Source organism: Gossypium arboreum, chromosome 8 (assembly GCF_025698485.1).
Source record: "Gossypium arboreum isolate Shixiya-1 chromosome 8, ASM2569848v2, whole genome shotgun sequence".
Taxonomy (NCBI): Eukaryota; Viridiplantae; Streptophyta; class Magnoliopsida; order Malvales; family Malvaceae; genus Gossypium; species Gossypium arboreum.
The window spans coordinates 8768823-8785580 of record NC_069077.1 but is presented as its reverse complement, the minus strand read 5'-3'; the positions used below and the strand labels follow the sequence as shown (position 1 = coordinate 8785580).

Below are 16758 nucleotides of genomic sequence, written 5' to 3'. Positions count from 1 at the left end.
TATTTATAAGAAGTGTTACGAAATTTTTGGACAATTTACAAAACTTTTTTTATAAAGGTTATATATTATAAATTTTATATGAATTTTGACTTTTAAATATTATAAAAGAAATTTAACCTAGTATAAATATTTCTCTAAAATAAGTTTATATAAATTTTATAATTAAAATTACAAATTATTTAGAATGTGAGTTCAGATAGTGGGGTATGATACCATTTAAGAAAATAGTGACAAACACAAGAACAATAGACAGCTCATGAACTTTTTAATTTGAGACATTCAAGACTTCGAAACGTAGTTGAAAAAACATTTGTTCTAAAAATATATTTACCATATTAACATCACATTAATATAGCATATAAAAATGTTAGATCACATATTCCATAACTTCAATCATAAGTGAAATTAAGATGATACATACTTAGTAGAATACATGGAAAAAAGAGATATTGATAATATTAATAATGCATATTCAAATTCAAATGAAGAACTCGATTAAGGACAAAAGATGATGGTAATGAACATATACTAAATATTGAAGAGGGATAACCCAACAAATAAACACTAGAACAATTAAATAAAATTGTATATGATTTTATTTTTCTTGCTATTTTATTACTAATCATGATATCAACTACTTTTTAGACTAACATGATAAATATGATGATTTAATTTTAATTTTACTACTTGTTGAGAAATTATTTTTATCATACTAATAAAATTTTAAAATAATTATTCTAAAATATATATATATATATATAAATTATTTAACCATGTAATTACAGTTTGTACTATCAAATGTGATATAGAGAATTATAATATAATTACTCATTAGCCAAACAAGTCTGGATTCCAAACAAACCCTAAATAAAATACAAAATGTACAAAAAAAATTATAAAAAATTTTCAAATGATAATGTAGTGCAATCTCTCAATACCGCACTATTATACTTTAATGGAATCTAAGTTTTCAGATCAAATTGAGAAAAACTACCACGGTACCAATCTAATGTGGGCAAAAAAAAAGTTCAAGGACCAAGATGAGAAATTTACCAAGTTTAAGGACTAAATGTTACTTTACTCTTCTTCTCTTTTCTAATATATCATGACAAGAAAGATGCATGCTTTTAATAGTTACAATGAATACAAGGTAACGTGACAGATAATGCTATCTACCACATATAGAAACAACCCACTTACTTTTCCCTTCCAAGTTAAAAACATGAGCATAGTAAACAGTTAGAGAAAGTGGATCTAAATCGAATCATACTCCAATTCATCAGGTCTAACCGGCCGTTTTAGGGGGATCATTGATTTCTTTTCGACATCTCTCGATAATGCTTTCCTCATATCTTGAAAAAAAAAAAACACAAAATCGAATAAGACACAGTATGTGTGTGGGAACGAGAAAGGATAATACAACATTCCACTTACCTAACCCATCTTCCTCCCCGGAATAATAACGTAGTACCCTTCTGTATATAACGTATCCGAGCTGTAAAAAAGGAAATACGAAACATGCAGAATTACATTTTACAAGGGAAAGCTGTGTTTTGAGAAAAGAAGAAAAAGAATCCGGATAACTGCGAAGGGAAAGCAAGAACGGTGTAATGCGACACTATTACCTTTTCATACATCTTTATAGCTGGTGTATTAGAAGCCCTCACAAAAAGATCCACAAAATATGCCTTGTCACTGCCAAAGAGACTTCTTTATTGATGACTGAAGAAAGAACAAGAGTAAAGACACCAGGAGACGTTTTTACTTGGAACGCAACTTAAATATGATGACTGATGCTTTGGTTGCATTAGAGGTAAAAGATTATTCAATTTAAAAAGCACTAGAATGTACTAATCAATGTCACAATGTCATCAAAACCGAATGAAAAGAAAATAGGTAAAATACAATAAAGGCCCTTGTACTAGGTGTCAAATTGAATTTTGCCCTCTCTACTAAAAAAATGGGCAATTTAGTCTCTACACATTAGATCAAAGAGTAAACTAATCCTTTCTATTAAAATTTTGGCGTGGTTGACAATATAACCAAACAATGACACATGGCGTGCCACGTGTACCTCATGCTGACGTACAGGGACCAGTTTTTAACAATGAAAATGGATAAAATTTTAATAGAAAGGCCAATTTACTCTTTGACCAAACGTATAAGGACTAATTTGCCCATATTTTAGTAGAGGGGCAAAATGTAATCCAGCTCCTAGTACAAGAGCCTCTATAGTACTTTTACCAAAGAAAGTACTTATCAAGAGAAAATTATCAAGCATCACTTAATCGAAGTCAGCTCGACGCTAGAAATGCACGGCGTGTAAACACTTTGCTCTAATAAACCCCAAATATACATGAAATACATAGTTTCAAAGGAAGATTTTCTAGTTCTACACAAAAGTACCAAATGAAGCTTATGATTATGCTTGTGTCAGTACTTGCTCTTCACAATTTCAACAAAAAACTTAAAGCTTGTTTGGAAAGTTGTATTATTTTCATCAAAGACAACGAGCAAAGCATGGTGCAAACTTATATCTCACAGGTCCTTAAAATGCTATTAAAAAACATAATACTTTGGTGATTTCGAATCTTGTAATGCCCTCTAAATTCATGATAAAGCAAAGAATAAATTGCACACCAATCTTACATCTTATCACTGATTTCTTCAAGAAGGTTCATCAGTTTCTTAGCAAGCTGCTGCCTGCGATATTCGGGTGCAATGGTGACTGCTGTTACGTGGCCGTGCCAAGACTCACCTTGCCCCTCAACTTTTCCCATAACTGCAACAATTTCAAAGGTACTAAATTTAGATACAGTACCAAAACAGCATAGCTGATAAGAAGCATATCCCACTTCAAATTTAAATCTTCAACATGGCAAACTTCTAAAAATCTGTAATGAACATGATAATTAGAAACCGATTATGAGAGTTCTAGTTTCAGATTAACAATCTAATTCGAATAAAGATAGGTGAAAATATGCTTTTAAGTCCATGTACTCTTTGTAAATTTAGAATTTAGACCCTCTACAAATTTCAAAATTTTTAGTCTGATTATCAACTTCGTTAAAATCCTTTTGTTAAATTCGCTAGTGTGATCATTTTGAAATAAAAAATATTCATTTGGTAGCCCAACAAAAATAACTGATATTATAAAGAACATCAATTTCACAGAAGAACTGTAACCGTGTTGACAATAAGACTTGCATTTTTAAATTTAAAAAAAAAACAAAATTCCTTGAAATTGAAATAAAAGTATGAGGATTAAATTGCAAATGTAGGAAGAGTAGAGGGACTTAGAGCATATTTTAACCAAAAAGATAAAAGGAAAGAGGTGGACGGAGAGCTTACTGTAACCCATCACTCGATTGCCAGGGCCTTCAGCTACTTGAAAATAATCGGGCCATCGAGCTAAATACGTCTTGTAGAATGACATATTAAACTACAATAATCAACCAATTACCATTACTAGAAACAAATTAAAAAAACTCGTCCTAGCATTTGCTTTTGAGATTCATAAAATTAAGAAAAAAAACGAGTTTCAAGAGCTTACGGTTTCTGTTAAATGGTCGAGATTGACGGAAGCAAAACGAAGAAGGTCGTTGCAGCAAAACCGGCGTATCGTCGTCATCTCTCTGTCACGGATCGCCGGTCAGAAAATTGAAGCTTAATGAAACGCAGGGCTGGGAGAGTGGCGGTACAAAATTGAATCCTTGAAATCTCTATTACACTGCAAAGTCAAGAAGGTTTTTTGGATCTAATCACGGGCCTTAGTGGACTAGATTGGGACATTTAGGCCCATGATATATGGTTTAGACTTGAAAAATCCAAATTATTTGACAATTGGAGCCTAGTCGGGTCCGGTTTTAATATGGTCAAATTCTTATTTTAGAATTTAATTTTTATCCTTATACTTTAAAATCACATAATTTGATCCTCCTAATTTTATAAAATATGGTTAATTATTCAGATTAAATTGTTAATACAAAATTATTTTAGAATATTCGAATTACATATAAATATTTTATTAAAATCTATAAATTTACTTAAATTCCAAAACAATTTATTATCTGTAAATTATTCAAGAATTACTATCTAAACTCGAATCAAAATGAAATGCCATTATAAAATATATATAATAAGAATTATAAACATTCTGTAACTAGTGAATTTTGATATCTTAATTTGAATATGCATATGCTATTTGAATAAGCCATAAATATTCGAATAATGGATATCTAGAATATCTATATGCATCACCCCGAATCCATAATGGATTGTAATTTGATTAAAATGTGGACTAAATTCTAAACTCTAATATAATAGAGACCAAAACTAGAATTTGACCTTTAAATATTCACCGGGTGGTCAACAATCGAAAGATAGCGGTCGCCCGTCGTGTTCTTTATATTTGACGAAACTCAAAATCAAGCTTCGGCGATAGCCGTAACTTGAAACCCTAAATGGATCTTCTCAAAGAAGAGCTTCTCAAGAAGCGGCAAAGCTTAGCTCAGGAGACCGGCGGCAGGCGTGTATTTAAACGCTCCGAGATTGAGCAGAAGCAAATCCAGAAGCTTCGCGAGCAAGAAAAACGAGAACTCGAAGCTAAATCTCGCCGTCAATCGAACGCCTCTTCCTCCGCTGCGAACGACGCTTCGGCTAAATCCAATCCTTCCGCTTCCAGTACTGTCTCCGCGACTGCGACTTCCGCCGCCGGTTCTTCCAAATCCCTCACCGATGAACGAAATATCGATGACCTCGACCTTCCGAAGCAAGAAGTCATTCGCCGGCTTCGGTTCCTCAAACAGCCTGTCACTCTTTTTGGGGAAGACGACGCGGCTCGTCTCGACAGGTTGAAATACGTCTTAAAAGCTGGACTTTTCGAAGTCGATAGCGATATGACCGAGGGTCAAACTAATGATTTCTTGAGAGACATAGCGGAGTTGCGGAAGCGGCAGAAGACGGGGATCGTGAGCGAGAGGAAGAGGAAGGATAGGGAGGAAGGTGGTGGAGGAGAGGACGGGGACGGAGGCGGCGGAGAAGAAGAGCTGAGTGGTGATGGTGGATCAAGCGGAGTTGATATGGACAAGGACTTGAAAAGAATGAAGGCGAATTTCGATGAGTTGTGTGGTGAAGATAAGATTCTGGTGTTTTTCAAGAGATTGTTGGATGAGTGGAATCAAGAGCTGGATGAGATGGGTGAGGCTGAGAAAAGGACGGCGAAAGGCAAGTCCATGGTCGCCACGTTTAAGCAGTGCGCTCGTTATTTGAATCCCTTGTTCAAGTTTTGTAGGAAGAAGGTAAATGCCATTTTATGCTGTGACTTGAATGATTACATTGTTTTCAATTCTGATATTTCGTTTTTAGTAATAGGGTTTCTAACTAAAAGATCTAAGCTTTTACTTGAAATGAAAATGGAATCAATAAGAATTAGACTAATTATTACATCAAGATTAGAGGTTCATGACTGGATCTGGGGCTGCTCTTTGCTTATATTCATTGTATTTTGTACCTTCTAGTTGGTATTCTTGTTTGTTGTGATCAAAGTGGTAAAGGGTTATTGAATTCATCATCGTTTTGCCCTTTAAGATCTTCAAAGTATTTCATTGATATACATTTTCAGTTCAAGTTTCCCTGCTGGCATTCCTTAACACTAGTCACCCTATCCATTATTTCGAGATTTTTGCCATTTCAACATTCAACATAGCCGCTAGGGGTAGGTACTTGGAAGAAAAAAATATGAAAATGGAATCTAGCAACACCAAATCATGTTGATAATCTGTGATGTGCGCGTGTTTTTTTTTGTTTTCTGAATATGGGTCAAGGCTCTACTTATGAGAGTTATGAACCTTTTTAACAATAGACGAATTCGGATAAGTAATAATGAAGAATTGTTCACGGGATCTTTGTTAAATAGCAGTCAAGTGTAAACTTGTTTAACTCAAATAGGAGCTTCATCTTATATCAAGGTATTCTATTTCATATGTAACAGCCGCATCTTTTTATTTCTGACTGGCTGCTTTCTAGTTTTGATTTAAAGCCAAAGCACGCCCGGTAGCTTTTGTCTTGATAGATTGCTCTGCAGTGACTAAGTAAACTTGCATCTTCTCTTCAATAATCGAAGCTCTGTTTACATACTGCTTCAGTATGATGCCACGAGTTTGTCTCTGATACTGTGCTAGATGTTATGAAGTTACTCTAAATCCCCCATTTCTTGTTTGAAGTCGTTTTACTCAAAAGCATTAGAGTTCCTTGTGGTTTAATACTTTGTTAATGGTCGGGAAGTTTATTTATTTCATCACCCTTAGATAATTTTACTTACAACAGTTCACAATAGTAAAAACGGGAGCCTCTTTTTCCATGTCGTCTCCACTCTAGGCATTAAAAATAGGGAAGATCCACCTTAGTTAACTTGGTAACCGATATAGTGATCTGCTATTCCTGTATTTTTAGTTGACAACCTTTAAATGGCCTTTAACTCGGGACAAAGTGAGACATCGAAGCATATCTGTGGGTATCCTCTCTTTGTGTGTGTGTGCCTATGTTTAAATTCATTTGGTTAAGGCTTCACTTGAAAAACTTTGCATTTATGAAACTCAGTATTTGCTTGTTATGTTCTAATTACAGGTTCTTCCCGATGATATCCGTCAAGCATTATTGGTGGTGGTTGAGTGTTGCATGAAGCGGGACTACCTAGCCGCAATGGACCAGTACATTAAATTGGCTATCGGTAATGCACCCTGGCCAATTGGTGTCACTATGGTTGGTATCCACGAACGTTCAGCTCGTGAGAAGATCTACACCAACAGTGTTGCACACATAATGAATGACGAGACAACTCGGAAATACTTGCAATCAATCAAAAGATTGATGACCTTTTGTCAACGCCGTTACCCCACACTCCCATCTAAAGCGGTCGAGTTCAACAGCTTGGCCAACGGTAGTGACTTACAGTCACTGCTCGCAGAAGAGAAGTTTTCTGGGGGTAATTCTTCAGAGGAAAGGCTTAGGCTAATGCCAGCTCCAAAGGAAAACTAGTTATCAATTTACATAATGTTTGATGTTATATGTAACATTATATTATATACTTCAATGTTTTAACTGACATTGATATGAACTTAAATTCTATATTATTGCGCTCTCATCTCTGTTGTTTGAAACTCCGCTAGAACTTGTTGGGTTACGAACTTTTCGGGATATTGGCTCGAAGAAAAGCATTAAGGTTAAAAAATGTTGAATGGAATTTTAATATTTTTATGAATATTTAATGTTTTATTTAATTAAACCAAATGAACGGATTAGATTAACAAATTGAATTGATAATCGATTCAATTAAAAATATGCTAAGTTTTTAACACAAAATTTTTGTTCATTCCCAACTAAAAATTATTGATTGTATCCTGGCCCTCGAGTAAAATGACTAGTATGTAAAAATGAATTTTTAATAATAATAAAAAAATCATCTATGAAAGATGTGGCAACGAATTGAAATAAAATTATATAAAATTAGAAAAGAATAATTAAAGAGGACAGATTCTTTTAATATCCAAATCATTCAAATAATTGATATTCACCAATAAATCAAAATATCTGAATTAAAAATAAATAAATAAATACAATCAAAGTGTCCCGTGACTGATGCAAACAGCCACTCTTCTGCTCTTTATTTTATATATATATATATATATATTCACAATTTCTATATTCAAGCTTTCAATCAATACAAATGCACCCTCCCAACAATAATTCCCTCTCTTCATTTCTTTTTCTAATTTAAGAGAGAAAATTGATAATATCTAAATGAATTATAATAAAATGACTTAATATAAAATTTACACACTTTTATAATGTGATATTTATATTGTTGTTTGTCAAAAGTGGCATTTATATTTGACAAAATATTTGAAAATAACGATGTTAATTTTTAGTATTTAATTCGAGTTTTAAAGTTTATTTGATGAAAGTTAATTGCTAATATTATTAGATTTGAGTTTTCATTATTTTGTTAATAAAATAATTTTAGTGTTAATTTTGAATTTATTTAGGGTAAACTATCTGATAATTACCCAATTATAAAAATTTTCATTTTAGCCACCCAAAATAAAAATTTTGCAATTTAAACACATATGTTACATATTTCGGTCATTTTGGTCACTCCCGCTAAAATCACAAACGACAAGCTGACGTGGTAGTTAAAAAATTGGTATAATAATAAATTTAGCACTTAATTTTTACATATCATGTCGATGTGGTCATAATTTAAAAATTCACCCTCAAAATTTACAAATGTTCTCAATTTGATCCTAGAATGAAAATTTAATATTATTATAATTATAATTATTAATATAAATATAAATATAAAATTTAAATTTAAATTTATTATTATATTTTTTGAAAAGATTTATGTATTCTTATATATTTCTTTGAATTTTTAGAATTAGGATCAAATTGAGAATATTTGTAAATTTTGAGGGTTAGTTTTTAAAATTATGACTAAATCGATATAATATGTAAAAGTTAATGGCTAAATTTGTTATTATACCAATTTTTTAATTACCACATCAGCTTGTAGTTTGTGATTTTAACGGGAGTGACCAAAATGACTGAACTATGTAACGTGAATGCTTAAATTGTAAACTTTTTATTTTGAGTGCCTAAAATAAAAATTTTCTATAGTTAGGTGACTATCTGTGTAGTTTACCCATTTATTTAATTATGTGTTTAATTTGTGGGAAGAATGTGAATTAATTAGGGGTTTAGAGTTGATTTGATGAAAGATAATTGTTAATATTATTAGCTAATTAGGATTTTTCATTAAATTAGCTCCTAAAATCGAGTTAAACACTAAAAAGTTAACAACACTAGCTTCAAGTATCAAAATGTATAACTTTTGTTAAATATAGGTACTCCATGGGGACAAAATATAATACAAGTAGGAGTGTTCAATTGGTTAACCGACCCAAACTATTGTTAACCGAACCGAATTTTTTTCAAAAAAATTAACCGAACCGAACTTTTTTCAGTTAAGTCGGTCGATTAACGGAAATTTTTATGTTTTTATATTTTTTGGTTAAAACATATAAAAAATTAACCGAATATAATATATATAAAATGTATATAAAAATATAAATTTTCGGTTAATTAACTAATTTCGAACCAAATTAACTATTAACCGAACTTCCAGAAAATTATTAACCAATCATCGACTGAATTAATTTAGTTAACTGACCGATTAACCGAATTCGGTCGATTAACCAAATTAATTTGGTTTTACTTGAAATTTGTACGCCCCTAAACATGAGTAGAGAAAAAAAAAATTAAACTCATATCTAATATAATCTTTAATTTTTATTAATTTCATCATATATCTTTAATCTATGGTTAGATTCTAAATTGATCCTTATACTATTTGTATGTTTAAAATTTGGTCCTTTTATTTTAAGAAAAGTAATCATTTTACTTTTCAGGTTAAAAAAAGCAAGTCCAATTATTATCCCAGCTCAGATTTTTTCTATTAAATTCAACGATATGACGTTAAGAGAGTACGATAGACTGAATCTTAAATGCGTTAAAATACAGGGACTTAATGTACATTTTAACCTTAATATAAATTTTTGTATTTAAACATAATAAAAATATTAAGCAATCATTAAAATTCCGCCTAATAAAGACACAACACAATAATACATCACGTCATCATCGACCTTGATAATAAAAAAACGTTAAAACCCAGAAATCCTTCCACGTGCATGCCACGTTTCATCAATTTACATTCCGTACAAAAAAACACAAAATAAAATAAAATTTCACCAACGCTACTCTCTCTATCTATCTCTCTCGTCTACCACAACCACCGGCTATGGATACCCTCCATCACCACCACCACCACCACCACCCCACTCCTCCGCCGATTAGTTCCTCAACTTCCATGGCCAAACGCCCTTGCTCTTCTTCTTCATCTCAAAACCCTAGGCTTCCTCCTCACTTCTCTCAAATGGACCATCTCCTCCACTCTTTCCTTTCTTTCCCCGATTCATCTCCTCCTATTTCCCTTGACCTTTCCTTGGACCGCCTCCTCGATTCCTCCCCTTCCGACGCCGATCAATCTATCCTCATCGATCGTGCTCACCGGCTAGGTTGCCTCCTCCTACGTGCTGCCAATCGTTCCGCTCGGAAACGTGCTTCGATTCATAACTCCGTTGCTTGGGTCCTCCCGCCTGATCTCACTATCAAGGTAAATGTTTCAAGCCTTCAACTCTGTTTTTTGATCTACGGCTGTGATTTTGTTCTTTCTTTCTGATATTTTAAAAATTATTATTGCAGGTGTTTTCGATGCTGGATTCGCAGAGTCTTTGCTACGCCGCGGCGACGTGTTCGATGTTTAACAAGTGTGCTATGGATCCTTTGTGCTATGCCAATATCGACCTTACTACTGTCGTGCCTAAGGTTAATAATGCCGTTGTTTCCACCATGATCCAACGAGCTGGCAAATCACTCCAGTAAGATTCGCCTTCTTTTTTTCCTTTTTCTATCACAGTTCAGCATTTAATTTTATTAACATTAGCCCAATCCGAACTTTTTTCGGTGCTTGATTTGTCTTTCGCGTGATATAACTATCGGTAACAAGCTCTCTTGACACACACACACACACATATTTAGGTGGTTTTAGCCGGTTCGTTTAAATTACTATATCTTTTAGAGAAAAGATTAGTGTGATTTAGTATTGAATTATATTTGCATATGGGTTTTTTTTTTTTTCTTGTTCTAATTTGTAGTTTCTTGTTAATTACTATCTTTTGAATGGTTATTTAGATCTCTTAAGCTTGGTATAGTACCTGGCCCGACCGGGTCTCCTGGTTCCTGTCAACCATTGGTGTATACCATCAGGAACTCTGGAGATGTATCGAACTTTTCGTGGAACGAGAAAAGGACGAGGCAAGGAAAGGAATCATCCATTCTTACAAGGTCCTGCTTATATCCATTAAGTGGGGACAATGGTGCCACTGGGTATGGTTCAATGCAATAGCTTCTTTTTTTAGAATCAATGATGTGGAACAAGTTCTTTTTGTTCTTATTAGTTGTCTTTTTTTCTATTGTAAGAACTCTTCTGAGGAGGTTGCATCTATACAATATCGAAAGAATGGACAATGCATCACTTTGTGTGGCATTAGCAGCATGCCCTTCTTTACTTGATTTGGAGATTGTTGGCCTGTGAGTTTCCTCATTCAAGCTGGTTTTCAGTACTTATCTTTTTGTCTTTTGTTTCTGTCTGCTCAAACTTGCCTTAAGCTTATAGCAGCTGGATGATAATAAGTGCTAAAAGCTCAAAAATTTGAAGTTGTTTATAAGCATGGAATGATTAATCATATAACAAAAATTCACAGAGAGATTGATTTGTTAATGCATGGTCAATAATCAGTAGACTCATAAAGGGTTGAGCTGAGGGTATAGTAAATATATCATCATGACATCAATTAAAGAAGCACTTTGCTGTTGTCCGAACCATTCAATTTTGTTAGTTCTTAACCCAGCCTAATGTGCAATTTGATGATGATACTGATATAGATAGTAATTGCTTTAGCAGAGTAGCTGATTTTTTTCTGTTCAACCTTCTAAGTTGTTTGTTCACTCTCTTTTTTGATGCAGTCATGTTGAGCTGAGGCAAACTTTGATGTCAGTGAGCTCTCATTGTCGCTTCATAGAGCGATTATTCTTTGAGTCTTCCAAAACTGGTATGGAGTCACTTCATGAGTATGTCTTTTCTAAATACTCAAAATATATTCTTAAAGCTGTTATGATAATGCAGGGAGGGATGACAGCTTGAAATCGCCAACTTGTTTTGAGTTAGTGAACAATTGTCCTAATCTTTCATCTTTGTCGCTGAGAGGTTTTAAACTGCATGATTATAAAGTTCGCATACTTGTTAAGGTGTGCACTCATTTAATGTTTGTTTAAAATAGCCTCTGATTGGTTTGCACTTCAAGTTCATGCTTAATGGATTGAAATCTTGTCAAACATTTAAAATCTCATGAATAAATTGATAGTGTATGAACTGCGTTTCATATTACTATATATTCATGGTCTTTGCTGCTAACATTTTTTTCTTGAAAATATCTAATTCTTGAAATTTTCTACTTGCATTCAATTAATATCGCAAATTTTTTGTAGTTTTTGACAGACAAATTCAGCCTCTCCTAATAAAATCAGAATTCTGAATTGGTTACTTGATAAGGTTCAATGGTTGAAACATAGTAATATTAGGAAGGGTGGATTTGCGTAAATATTTTGTTATATGCTGGAAGAATGGTGATTCTCTTTAATACACTGCACTGAGTGGTGGTCTGATCACTTGCAGGGATTCCGTAAACTGAAATATGCTGATTTTTCAACGTCATACTCGATCACTGGAACCTTTTTGAGGTCCATGAAGCCCTTGTCAACCATGCCTACGAGAATCCTTCAAAGTTGTGTTTTTTTCCAACGCTTTTATGCATTACTCAGTAGTTTCTCTCTCTTTGATCAGGAATTTGGGAAATGGCGGTGGTGGGAGTCTACTAGAGGATTTAATATTAAGGGATTGCATGCATCTCAAAGAGGTGAGGTCTAAACCAGCTCTTCCTCCTAGAGAAAGCCTTCTCTGTCTCTCTCTCACTCCGGTCTGACTTCTCATTTCTCATGCAGATGGAAGTTGCTCGGTTCTTGACAGCTGTTATTGCAGGAGATTTTAAGTTCCTTAAACATCTTGTGAGTCAAGTTGATATGTTAATATCATTTCATAGTCCTTGATTTTTTTCTGAATCCTCTTTTGATTGACTATTTCCATTATTCATAGGACATATCTAATAGGGAAGGTTTAGCTTCAGAAGGTGACTGGTATCAGAGATCTTACAACTCCAGGTAAATAATCCTTCGTGAGATTCTGCTATACTGCCGGGATTGCTTTAATTTTTACAACCGTCTAACGTGTATATTGTGCAGTTTGATTCCTTTACAGCAGGTTTTGGAAGTAAGACCTGATATTTGTCTGCTAGCTGAGTTTCCATCGGAAGGATGGTACAGTTTACTCTTAAACCTAATTAGTTGGTAGTCGCATCATTGTTGTTAGTGTTTCCTTTTTTCCCCTCCTCACATAAGCATTCTAAGATCAGAAATTGGAAGTTCCTGGGAAATGAATATCGCATTTTGACTTGTTTTTCTTGGCTTTGCAGCTTCCTTGACATAGACCACATGATTGATAGTGATTTTAACAGTGAGCTCAGCCTGCCATTCCAGCAGAGCGGCGAAACTTCTGACGGTGCATTGGTTACGAGTTCATTAGAGAGCAGTTATAATAGTGATCAAGGTAGCGGTAATGAGGAGTATCAAGATTCAGGTTTTGTAATTTACGAGGAAAGCTCAGATGAGGTGGATTTTCTGGTCGTCTAAAAAAAGCTACCAGAGCTGACGAGTTCTGAAACTTGCAGCCACTAAGTGATCGGGTATTGTTATCTCATCCTTCTAATTTTTATTTTGGGATTGGCCAAGTATTTTCTTAGCATTGAGAAGGGTGCTTGATGCTTCTATGTTCATAAATACCCGAATCCATAGCTGTATATATACACAACCAAGGGAAGGTTATAATCCGAAACTGCCACACTTGACAAGTAATTAATTCAGTTATCTCCAAGTGTAGTGGCTTTTATATTTGCCAAATGCCTCTAGTTTCCTTCTGTTGATCTCGGATTCTCGGGTAGAATTTCCGGGGTACTAATGGAAATAGTGATGTGATATTCGCAAATTGTATGTTTTGTTTTTACACGGTGTGGAGTTTCTGACTAAGCAATTCACAACACAGATAACCGGGAAGGAGGCTTTCTTCCTCATAACTGAAGCTGATAATTCGTTGCAGATGCAGCCGTGGGGCCTTTACGGAGCTCTGTAATCATAAAAAGAAAAGCTTCTCTGGGGAACACCTTTTTTTTTTGTTTCCCTCATTCTCTCATTACTCTTAGAAGCTAATATGTTTTCAGATCATGGAAGTGGCAGCCAAATGGTTCAAGAGTTTATTGCTATTTGTAATTTTGTAGTGAAAATGGTGTTTGCTGATTATATTAGGTTTTTGGCAAAATAGCCAGTAGCAATTGTAAGGCTTGTATAATCTGCAGGCAGGCAGGCACGATTGACTTTGGTGAAACCAAAGCAGTAAAAATTTACATGTTCTGGGGGGTGGGGGTTATTCGTTAACTCCGACGATAATAAACGTATACAGATTTAACATTTACCTTGGGTGGGTGTACTTTGATAAGTCAATCTTCTGTTGAGTTCAATATTGGACACCAACGTTTGATGGGTGTAGTAAGGAGATCAGTATTATTTTTTTATTCCAAGTAAAGTTTCGAGTTTGATGCTGCTAAAATAAGATTTTTAAACCCAGAACACTTAAATTTACTTTTGAAGTTTATTTAAAAGTTTGAAAACTGGGCCACTTGGATAGGAGTTGAATTGATTTATTTTATATTTTTAAATATATATTAAAACTTTTAATAATTTAATTCATAAAATCCGATGAAGCGGGGAAAAAGTAATTTCATCGATTTTAGTTTGGTGCTGAAAACATTACCAAAGTTTTCAGTTTTGTTGGTATAGGAGAATAAGTATGTTGAGATATGTATTAAACAGAATAATTATCATAAAAATATGGAATGAATTTAATGTTAAAAAAATGATATTGTGTTTTGATTTTGTGTATTTCTATTATATATAACATTAAATCAGAATGAATTTAATATTATATGTGATTATTAAAAATTCAAGTTATTGTGAAAATTTAAAATTATTACATTATCATTGCATGATTATCGTCAGCAAAATTGGATAAAAAGGCGGAGAATGCTTATAATAGAAGCAAAAACTAGAACATAAATAAGTGTCTTATAATGTAATTCACCTAAAATATTGATATGAAATCACATTTTAATATTTTATTACTTTCATAATAATGAAGTGAGCTAACCGGATACATTGAAATGGGACGGATCTGAAATTTTGTTAAAACACTCCATAAGTCCTTATATTTTTGGTAAATTTAAAATTTAGTCTTTATATTTTATTCTTAAAAATTTAGTGGTTTCATTTTTAGATCTCAAATTTCAAACTAACTATTAATACTATCAAAGTTGATTTGTTAAACTGAGGCTCATTACCTATTTTTAAGTGAACATTTTATTTTTCATTTCAAGATGTAACATCAACAAATCTAACAATATCAACAACTGAATTTAAATTTTGAAATTAGAAAATGAATTAGACTAAATTTATAAAAAATAAAAACATAAGGAGTAAATTTCAAAATTTCAAAAATGTAAAGACTTGCGGAAAATTTTACCCTAATTTATGCCAGTAGTATATTATAAGGTTAGAGTGACGTGCGTGGGATCCCACCAGCATGTGCAAAGCAATGATAAATGATGATTTCTATTTTCTATTCCAATTCAAAGCCAACACACTCAAAATATATAGGGTTTGCAAATTTTCACTAAAATCGAATTAATTAGGTTAATCCATGGTTAATCAGTTAATTAATAGAATTAATTCGGTCAGAAGTCAGTTAATAATTTTTTAGAAGTTTAGTTAATTGAATTAATCGAAAATTTATATTTTTATATACATTTTACATTATTTAATTTGGTTAATTTTTATATGTTTTATACTTATTTTAACAAAAATATATATAAATTTCTGTTAATTCGATTAACCGACCGAATTAACAGAAAAAATTTAGTTCAGTTAATTTTTTGAAAAAATTCAATTTGATTAACAATTAAAGATTTAAAAGATCAATGAATTTGATTAATAGTAGTTTAGGTCGATTAACTGATTTAATATTCCTGAAAATATATATTTTTGGTGAAATATGTAATTTTCTTCATCGCAATCTACCTCTATTTGGATCCATATAAAATTTTTTTCCCTAATCCAAATAATAATAATAATAATTTTCTATTAAACCAGACATTTATGGAATAACTTCTATCCTCAATTATTCCAATCTTTAAGTATATGTTTGGGTTTGATAATTGAGTTTAATTTCAATATTTATTTTGGTATTTAAGTTTTTTCTTTGTTCCGTTTAGATGCTCGAGGTTAGTTTTAATGTATAACTCAATGAATGTTTAACATGCATTTTCTAATAACAAAATACAAGTATGAAATTGAATATTAATTCTATTTTAATTCTAATAATAGCATTATCATTAGATAAGTTTCCTCTAATTATTGGAAATTCTTTGTTTACTATATTTTGTATACTTTTGATTTTAATTTATATTAGCTCAAACATATATTTATTCTTGTAAATGCCAAATGAGTAAATAGTTGTTTAGTTGCTTCAGGTTTCACATTAATTTTGATCTGTCGTACTGTTTTAGTAATAAATCGGTATAATTTTTTTTGCACCGATTAAAATTTTAGTTCGTACTAATTGCGCTTAATCATTCTATTCAATTCAGTCACATTTGCCGAAATATTGTGCATCAACAACTATCGATTGGTACATGAATAATATTAAAAAGCTTATAAAATTTCTATTTTTTACCGTACAATAACAAATAATAAAAACTTTTACTGGAGCATTATACACCAGGGTGCATGAATGTTTTATATTTAAAAATTCATTTACTATCATACACTATATATTTATTAATATTAAATATTTTTTAAAATATCAACAAATCTGAAACGGAACACGCAACATATCAATACTAAACTTACTTTAAAAAA

At 32.5% G+C, this 16758-nt stretch overlaps 3 protein-coding genes across 3 annotated transcripts; 2 read left to right on the top strand and 1 right to left on the bottom strand.

The window, feature by feature from the left end:
• Nucleotides 1–1048: 1048 nt before the first annotated feature.
• Nucleotides 1049–3759, bottom strand: LOC108469149 (N-terminal acetyltransferase B complex catalytic subunit NAA20-like). The gene is made up of 6 exons (XM_017770038.2): nucleotides 3554–3759; nucleotides 3352–3442; nucleotides 2650–2782; nucleotides 1626–1695; nucleotides 1435–1495; nucleotides 1049–1352 (listed from the first exon to the last, which is right to left on the bottom strand). The coding sequence occupies exons 1-6, from the start codon at nucleotides 3629–3631 to the stop codon at nucleotides 1255–1257; spliced, it is 531 nt and encodes a 176-aa protein (XP_017625527.1). The 5' UTR covers nucleotides 3632–3759; the 3' UTR covers nucleotides 1049–1254.
• A 604-nt stretch (nucleotides 3760–4363) lies between these two features.
• On the top strand, nucleotides 4364–7261 carry LOC108467436 (uncharacterized). Its single transcript, XM_017768046.2, has 2 exons — nucleotides 4364–5300; nucleotides 6628–7261. Exons 1-2 carry the CDS (start codon nucleotides 4464–4466, stop codon nucleotides 7036–7038), a joined length of 1248 nt encoding a protein of 415 aa, XP_017623535.1. The 5' UTR covers nucleotides 4364–4463; the 3' UTR covers nucleotides 7039–7261.
• A 2458-nt stretch (nucleotides 7262–9719) lies between these two features.
• Nucleotides 9720–14398, top strand: LOC108467607 (F-box protein SKIP17-like). The gene is made up of 13 exons (XM_017768313.2): nucleotides 9720–10234; nucleotides 10324–10499; nucleotides 10813–11007; nucleotides 11101–11211; nucleotides 11647–11732; nucleotides 11807–11928; nucleotides 12356–12420; nucleotides 12524–12596; nucleotides 12682–12744; nucleotides 12833–12897; nucleotides 12979–13053; nucleotides 13209–13478; nucleotides 13835–14398. Exons 1-12 carry the CDS (start codon nucleotides 9860–9862, stop codon nucleotides 13423–13425), a joined length of 1623 nt encoding a protein of 540 aa, XP_017623802.2. The 5' UTR covers nucleotides 9720–9859; the 3' UTR covers nucleotides 13426–13478; nucleotides 13835–14398.
• The last annotated feature ends 2360 nt before the right edge of the window (nucleotides 14399–16758 follow it).